Genomic DNA, 9300 nt, shown 5'->3' on the forward strand with positions numbered 1-9300 from the left:
GGCATACTTTTAGCTTGTTTTGCATATTGAGATAGGGCTTCATGTAGCTCACATGGCTCTAAACTCATGATCTTCCTGCTTTGGCCTCCTAAGGGCTGAGATTATAGGAAAATATCCCCAGGCAATAATTTAAGTCTTTTAGACTAAGGTTAGGACTCAAACTGTAAATATGTATGTGTACTATGTGTGAACTTAGTAGAACTTGAAACCCAAATGAAGTAATAGAGAGACACTGAGAGTCATACTTAGGAAAATGCCAATTCTTTCTTTATTCTACAGGATAACATACAAATTTATTAGATACATATATTCTAATACTTAGTACTTTATATACAAATATTTATACTGACAGAAATCTCTTGAGGTTAACTACTGTAATTGTTCCTACATGCAAAGAGAGAAGAGGGATGTAGAGAAGTTAGATGACCAGTGACAGATTTTAGCATCACCACACGGGCTGTCAGTGCACATGATGCTGCTCACGTAAGGAAGCGAGGCAGTATATGCCACTTACGCATTTAGTCTAAGCAATCAACAGCAGGTGCACTTAGATATAATCTAGACTTAAAGAAATTAAAGTCTTTGGCTAAGTTTGTACCATCTTAGGAAAAATACACAATATTGACACTGTTTAATTTACTAATAATTAGAACAAAGAATACAAGAAATACCACTTGAAGTAATAGTCAAAAGACCAACTGATATTTTAAAAATAATGAAAATTTTTACTTGATAAGTGAACCAACTCAAAAGGTCTATCCTGAATACTTCAAGTATTATTTTATTCTGTCTTAATCATATCTAAATTATCAGTTACCTAGAAAATTAAAGACTATTCCACAAGTACAGATCATAAAATATAAGATCCTTAAATATTTATATAAAAATATAAGAACCAAAATACTTCATGGAGGTAGAAATTTCACGGTTGAAATTACGGTACAGAGCACAGAGTGGGTTCCATGAAGATGCACTTGGGATGCAAAAAACGAATTCTAAGGAAACCTTGTTTACCTGATAGCTTGTCTACCTGATACACTGACTGGACACTAGTCATGGGATGACTTACCTCTCAAGATGAACATAATGTCTAGAAAGAACATTTTTAACCAAAAATACAGTCTTTGCAACAGTCTCTGGGCCCATCATTTTGGAAAAATACAACTTTGCACGAAGAAAATACCCAATTGGCCATAGCCACTCCTAAAATATGATTTAAAAACAAAGAGAAAAAGAATTATGAACATCTAACTTTATTTAAAAATAAGTTAATTTGAAAACTCTGAAAAGAAAATGAGATTCTTACAGGTCCTTGGTGGTAATTGAAACCTCTAGCAAGGTTGTAGTTGTCATTGTCTAGGGCATTATCATAAACTCCACAGTAAACCATGTCACTGCAAAAGGATTGAAATGCGAGGTCAGTAACAGAGGGTCAGGCACCATACAGGAGGAAAGAAAAATAATCATTTTTAATTAATGCTTGCTCAGCATTAATACATTACTTAATACAAAATTAGTATATACTAAGTACAGAGGACTTTAATAATGTGTTCAGAAAAGATTAACCAAAAGAGTCAAATAGCCTTATGTTTTCTTTCATATGTAGATCCCAGACTTTAATTTATATACAGGGTAGGTCATGATACTGGAGGAGGGCCCATGGAGGGAGAACGGAAAGGGAAGGAAAGAAGGGTAACAGACACGAAATGTGAGAGCAGAGTGAGGGCTGGAGGGTGGGAGGAAGATTGACAGGTGGTAGGGGAGCAGGGGGAGGGGCCTTCACAGAAATATGTATGAATAATGCCATAACTAAACCTATTACTTTGTATGGTAATTTTAAAAAATTAATAAAAATATTGAGGCATCTTGTCTTCAAGGAGCTTGTCTATATTGTATTAAAGTCAAGCATTTCACTAGGCTTTCAATGTGTACAACAATTAAAATTTCCAAACAGTTGTTTGAATTAGGAAAAATTAAGGTTTTACTGACTACAGAGAAGAAAGGTATTTATTTGTGTAAATTATTTATTTTGTGGGCCTACTGATCAAACCTTGGTCCTTATCTATACTGGGCAAGTATCCCACAATTTATACAACCTTAGTTCATGTAGGGTTATCTATGAAGCTATTTTAAAACTAAAATGAGCATATGGTCAGATTATAAATAAAGTTGGATATAGATATTGCTATAATATATAGATTTTATAAGAAAGTTATATTTCTGAGCAGTGTTATAAACATTGTCAATAGATGAGTTATGCATAGTAAGATTTAATTAAATTGTAACTTTTAAAATCTTCTTTAGTGACACAAAATGGCCATGTGAACCTTTACCATTAACTTTTAGTTGGATCAGCAGGTCTTCTGTTCGTTTTTGAGGGCTGAGAGTTTGAGACAGGGCCTGACTGTGTGCCCCTGGCTGACCTTGAACTTTCTCAGTAGTCCAGGCTGGCTCTGAACTCACAGAGATCTTCCTTTGTGTACCACCACACCTGACCAGTTTCTAGTCTTCTCTGAACATGCAACCATACAGAAAATAACAAGTATTCACATATAAAATTTTGTGTATCCAGAATGAAATTAAGTCAAGCATGGTGGTATGTGTCTAATTCTAGGTTGAAAGAAGAGGATCAGGAGTTCAAAGTCAGTGTCAGCTGTGTAAGATTCTGTCTCAAAAAACAGAAAAGAAATAATAAAAATCAGTATATAGAAAGGCCAGGGGCAGTGACAGTACAGACTTTAATCCTAGCACTCAGAAGGCAGAGGCAGGCAGATCTCTGAGTTCAAAGCCAACCTGGTCTACAAAGCAAGTTCTAGGAAGCTACAAAGAGAAATCTGTCTCAAAAATAAAATAAATAAATATTAAAAAAAAATCAACCAAGAAAGAAATTTAGGCACGTATAGCGGCACATGCCTTTAATCTCAACCCTACTCTGGAGTCAAAGGCCAGCCTGGTCTGCAGTGGAAATTAGTGTATAATAAAGTATAAAACCCTGGCTCCGATGTTAAGCACACTGGCTACTCCTCCAGAGGATGAGTGTTTAATTCCCAGCACCTACATGTCTCACAACCACCTGTAACTCCAGTTCCAGGGTATCTGATGCCTTCTTCTGGCCTCTGTGGGAACTGTGTGCATGTGGTACAACAGAATTACATGTAGGCAAAACATAAACAAACAAACAAACAAAAACAAAAAGAGCCGGGCAGTGGTGGTGCACGCCTTTAATCCCAGCATTTGGGAGGCAGAGGCAGGCGGATTTCTGAGTTCGAGGCCAGCCTGGTCTACAGAGTGAGTTCTAGGACAGCCAGGGCTATACAGAGAAACCCTGTCTTGAAAAACCAACAAAACAAAACAAAGCAAAAAAACCCCAAAACGACCCTGGAAATTTAAGAAAAAAGTTATAAAAGTAAAGATATTTGCAAATGCAAATTGTGGGCTAGGAAAGCCACAGTTCTTTACTGAGTTAGGCAGAGAGAGTGGTGTGACTGCCCAGGAAGGATGGAGAAGACTGCTGGTAAAGAATAGATCGTTACAGTCACCATTCCAAGTGAACACATGTGGCTACTATCTAAAATAGCACAGGTTATCCAGCAGTATGGGAGAAATATCTGCAAAAACAAAACATAAAGACTGTCTTTGAGGGCCTGGAAAGATGGCTCAGCAGGTAAGAGCTCTTGTTGCTCTTGCAAAAGACCTGGGTTCAAGTCCAGCACTCTCATGATGGTTCACAACTATCTGTAACTCCAGTTCCATGGGATCCCATGCCCTCTTCTGGTTTCCAAGGGTACCAGGCACACATGTGGCACAAAGAAATATGTGAAGGCAGAACATCATACACATAAATAAATAGTAGGGTGTGGTATTGGGGACAGAGACCAGGGTCTTGCATATGGTAGGCATGCGCTCCACCATTGAGCAACATTACATCCTTCTAACTGCTCCGCACCACTCCAAGATGTGCTCTCATGTGGTCAGGCTGGTCTCAAACACGTGAGGCAGTGGAAGATGATCATGAACTCTCATTTCTCCTGTTTCAACTATCCATCAGGCTGGGCTCAAGAGGTATTTTTAAAAACTATTTAGTTTTGTTATGTTGGGAATTGAACTCACGAAACTGTTTTTGTTGTTGTTGTTGAGTGGTGCTGGGGACTACACCCAGGGCCTCCTACACTCTCAGCAAATGTCTACTGGTTGTTGTTAAGTGGTGCTGGGGACTACACCCAGGGCCGCCTCCTACACTCTCAGCAAATGTCTACTGGGGACTCCATCCAGGGCCTCCTCCTACACTCTCAGCAAATGCCTACTGGTTGTTGAGTGGTGCTGGGGACTACACCCAGGGCCTCCTCCTACACTCTCAGCAAATGTCTACTAGGGACTCCATCCAGGGCCTCCTCCTACACTCTCAGCAAATGTCTACTGGGGACTTATATCCTCATTAGGTTTTTTCCCCTTCCTTTTTTTTTAGACAACTAAGCCTCAAAGTGCTGGTACTATAACACTGAGCTACCTACTGTTAGCATCAGGACATCCAAAGCCTGTGGTGATGCATAGGTGGGTCCACAGACCTGTTGCCAGGGCAACAGCCACCATATTCCCAGAATCCATTGGGCTCACCTCCCACCTTTACCTGTGGCCACTACGTCACAACCCATATATATCCGGGGAACATTCCTCCATCTTTCTCTCTCTCCCTCTCCTCTTTCCGGGCTACTGCCTCCCTCTCTCCCTCTCAATTAAACCTCTTACACGTGGAACTGCTTGGGCCTAGTGTGGTATGTTCTGACACGACTCGCCGTTCTAACACATCACCTATAATGTGTTTTGATTTTGTTGTTTTGTTGTTTGAGATGGGGTCTTGCAAAGCAGGCCAGACTGGCACTGACCTCTTGATCATTCTGCTTCAGACTTCCTGTGCTGGGATTACAGATGTGAGGCACCAAGCCTGAACTGTTTTATACAAATTCTTCTAGATTTGTGGCTATATAGTCCAAACCGTACAAACCGAATAAAAATGACTTGGGTAATAGTCAAGATGGGAACAATGCTTGATTCTGTAATTTCTTTTTCTTTTATATTGTTGGTGCTTTCCAATGACCACAATAATCATATATTACTTTTATAGTCAGAAACAAAATAAAGAATATTCAGGACATTAACTTTATATATTTACAATTTTCAAATTAATTAGTGAATACAGAAGCCAGAGGTAATTTTAACACTTACACACAGGAAACTGGCAGATGTTTTATGTTTTCAGAACTTTGAATGTGATTTTCCGGAAGTTATTTGTAAGCAGGTACAGAATGGATAATACTAATCTATATAGGTTAAACACAATTATCAATTGCCTTCTTCGTTTTCTTTTTTCTTTTCTTTTCTTTTTTTTCCTGTTTTTGAGACAGGGTTTCTCTATGTAGCCCTGGCCATCCTGGAACTCACTCTGTAGACCAGTTTGGCCTTGAACTCAGAAATCTACCTGCCTCTGCCACCTCCCAGGTATTGAGATTAAAGGCACTCACAACCACCCAGCTCAACAACCTTCCTTTTTTTGGGGGGGGGGCAGGGAGAGGTGTTCAAGACAGCGTTTCTCTGTGTAGCTCTAGCTGTCCTGGAACTCACTCTGTAGACCAGGATGGCCTCGAACTCAGAAATCTGCCTGCCTCTGCCTCCCAAGTGCTGGGATTAAAGGCATGCACCACCACTGCCCAACTACTCAACAACCTTCTTAATATTAATATTCCAACTTACTCTGGATCTAAAGTTTTCATGCCAAGGGGACCAAGCAATTTTTTTTCTGCAATTTCCAAAGCCTTCCAAGCCTTTTCAGCAGTAAAGAGTTCAGGGGCCTAATGAAGGTAAAATAAACAAAGAAAACAACATTTTAATACCGTAGAAAAATTAGTTCTTACCCATATAAGTTAACTGTAAACTCTGAAAAAAAATTTTTAAGAATATGGTGTGGGTGAGATGTGAGAGTGTAACCTGACGAATCTAATCTAATACTACGAGGCTGAATCTGAGTCGCCTTTCTCAGCTGAGAGGCTGGGAGAGCGCCCAGGCCACCTGTGAACAAGTACCAAATGGGCAGGTGGGAGCCACAGCTACAATGGAGGCAGGACTCCCCTCAACCTGTCACTTTCCTCCTAGGCTTGCAGGAGCACCCTGTAAGTGTACCTGAAGCTTTTCTCCTTTCTTGTAGGTGAGAATGAATTCAGAAGAACTTGTACACATGTGGAAGGAGAGATAATCTGTACCCATCTTAACAGAGAAAGAAGTGAAAAGGCACCAAACCAAAGCTGCCTCTGTGCAAGCCTGCACTCTCTTTCTTTCTTTTTGTTTTATGTGCATCGGTGGGTTTTCCCTGCATGCATGTCTGTGTGAGGGTGTGAGCTACAGAGTTGTAGATGCTGGGAAATGAACCCGGGACCTCTGGAAGAGCAGACGGTGCTCTTAACCACTGAGCCATCTCTCCAGTCCACAAGACTGCACTTTTATACCACTAAGCACACCACTCTGCTTACTAATCTTTTTGACAAAGTCAAACACCCAGAGAGGCATGGCTAAACACGGCCCTCCTAGTCCACTAGTTTATTTTTAGACTGAGATTTTATAACAAAAGGGGATCAAGAATTCTTAGCTAGGGGGCTGGAGAGATGGCTCAGCGTTTAGGAACACTGGCTTCTCTTCTAGATGATATAGGTTCAATTTCCAGCACCTACAGAGTGACTGACAACAGTCTGTAATTCTAGTCTCAGGGATCTGATGCCCTCTTCTGGCCTCTTGGGGCACTGCATGTACATGACATACAGGCAGGCTACCCCCCCCCCCAAATAAAACAGTAAAATAAAATAAATAAATAATAAAGAATTCTTAGCTAAATAGAACTAATAGAGAAAACCACAAAGGAGACAGATTGTGACTATAAGCTGCCTGTGAGCATTCCCCAGCACAGAGCTTTCTGTCTAAATGTGCTTATGCACTACAAATGTCCTCAGTTTTCAGGAGGAAAGGGTGAGGGCTGAGGCTGACTGGGCAGCTGGATCTGGCTAAGATACCCAGTCCATTCAGCACAGTGTGTGCACAGGCGCCAGGTACTGCGCATGTGGGACCCAGGGACAGTCTGTTTCTCAGAATCCACTGTGTTCTGTTTTTGACAGTAAATGTTTCGGATTAGAGGTGGTATGCATACTTAATTATTGAAACCACAGAAAACTACGCAGAAAGCAATAATGTTTCATGGTTAAGTGTAACTTAAAACCAAACAGGAAAGAAAAGGCCCTTAGTAGAGTTACCATGACTCCGTCACTTACCACGACCATTGCTATGGTGAAATTGGGCCTGAGCTGATAGTCACACCAAGGACTTGACGCACCATAGCTGTCCTTGTAGATGCCGCGTTTGTGAACCAGGTTTGGATGCTTCTCGTTAGGATCGGAAGGGTCTTCCGAAACATGAAACAGCTTTTCAAAATTGTTTTGTATTTTTCTGTCCCATTCATCATATGAGACTGCTACAACCTTTCCTGAAAAGTAATAAAAGACATAGCAGTTATAGACATTTAAACATCTGTTACTGCCCAAACTTCATATTTAGTTTAATTATCAAATAAATTATCTATGTTTTAGAAAATGTGGCTACTTTAGATGGAGATATGCTATAAATTCAAAGATCAAGTACCTCTCCCCAAAGAATGATAAACGGCTCAGGACTAATTTCATACTCATCACACTGTGCTGAACAACACCTCATATACATTGAATTAAACATACAATTACTTTTACCCACTTCTTTTTACTTTTTAGAATGTTTAAAGTTGTACGGGTAGCTCAGACATTGTTTCTAATTGCATAGAAATCGTTCCAGAGAGAGATGAGAAGATTTCCAGACTGCTCGTGGCCTGTCACTTGCTCACAAAGTGAGGGGAGAGGGCACGGAGGCAGGCACTACACCGTCTCTTCTCTCAGCTCACTGGCGCTATAGGAAGGGTGCTAGTAACCAGCTCTGTTAGCATTTCCATACTGGGAATTAACCATTTTTCTTTCTTCTTAAAATTTAGCATTTTCTAGTATTGGCTGGCTGAGTTCACTGGCAGCAGCAAAGGTTAATGACTTGTATAGGCTCCTCTGAAACAGACCAGCTTACCGTGCCTTTTCACTCTGACTTCATGATAAGGAAAGATATTTTTCTTAGACAATTCCAGCAGCCAACGAACAGCAGACTTACACAAGCCCACGATTTCCACAGCAGACCCATCTCTAAAATTAGAAAAACTTATTTTCTATTTTGAGCTTATTTAACCATTATTTAAAAGGGCATTCAATAAGTAATTCTGTGTTGGGGATGTAGCTCAGAGTTGAATGTCTAGCAATAAGGAAGGCTCTGGGTAGCATGGAGCCAAATCAAACCACCACCACCAACAACAACAACAATGGATGTGGGTGAATTTTATAACTAAGGCACCATATAAGCAACTACCTATGCCCACATCTTCACGTTACAAGTAATATATATCATTTAAGAAGTCCCCTCCCTTACTATTTTAGCATTGATTTTGTTTCTAATTTTTCAAAAAGACTTATTTTTATTTTGTGTATCCATGTGTATGTGCACCTCTCTATGTGCACATGTCACATGTGTGGATGCCCAGATAAGAGCACTGGATCTCCTGGAACTGGTGTTACAGTTGGCTGTGAGGCTCCCACGGTGAGTGCCTGGAGGGGGCGCGCAGGGGTGACGAGCCTGGGTCCTGTGGAACAGCAGCACAGGGGGTGATGAGCTTGGGCCCTGTGGGGGGTGACAGCCTGGGCCCTGTGGAGGGTGACGAGCCTGGGCCCTGTGGAACAGCAGCAGGCTCTCCTCACAGCTCAGGCATCTCTCCAGGCTCTTCTAACACATTCAATTGTTTTTGTGTTTTTGAGACAAGGTCTATTTCTTTAGTCCTGGCTGACGTATTTGAAGATAAAAGCTTTAATGAGAAAATGACTTCCAGGCTAGAGAGATGGCTCACTGGTTGAGAGCAATTACTGCTCTTGCAGACAACCTTGGTCCAGCTCCCAGCACCCACAGTGGGCAGCCCTCAAGTGCCTGTAGCTCCAGTCCTGCTCCAGTTCTGGAGAATCAGGTGATCTCTTCTGGCTTCCAAAGGTGCCTGCACACATATGCACCTTCCCAAATGGACATGATTTTTTTAAAAAAGGAGAATATAGTTTCTAAACTTAAACAAGTATCAAGAACTTGCCGGGCGGTGGTGGCGCATGCCTTTAATCCCAGCACTTGGGAGGCAGAGGCAGGTGGATTTCT

General features: G+C 41.1%; 1 protein-coding gene across 2 annotated transcripts in view; it reads right to left on the reverse strand.

Moving 5' to 3' along the window:
- The window catches only part of Agl (amylo-alpha-1, 6-glucosidase, 4-alpha-glucanotransferase), a 62636-nt gene that overhangs the window by 2077 nt on the left and 51259 nt on the right, over nt 1-9300 (reverse strand). For both annotated transcript variants that reach the window (XM_031375281.1, XM_031375282.1), the window contains exons 29-33: nt 8143-8255; nt 7311-7522; nt 5749-5846; nt 1307-1394; nt 1070-1203 (exon numbers count right to left, since the gene is read on the reverse strand). In XM_031375281.1, the coding sequence (XP_031231141.1) occupies nt 1070-1203; nt 1307-1394; nt 5749-5846; nt 7311-7522; nt 8143-8255 (645 nt within the window). The remainder of the gene's footprint in view (nt 1-1069; nt 1204-1306; nt 1395-5748; nt 5847-7310; nt 7523-8142; nt 8256-9300) is intronic.

Source organism: Mastomys coucha, unplaced genomic scaffold, assembly GCF_008632895.1.
Source record: "Mastomys coucha isolate ucsf_1 unplaced genomic scaffold, UCSF_Mcou_1 pScaffold16, whole genome shotgun sequence".
Taxonomy (NCBI): domain Eukaryota; kingdom Metazoa; phylum Chordata; class Mammalia; order Rodentia; family Muridae; genus Mastomys; species Mastomys coucha.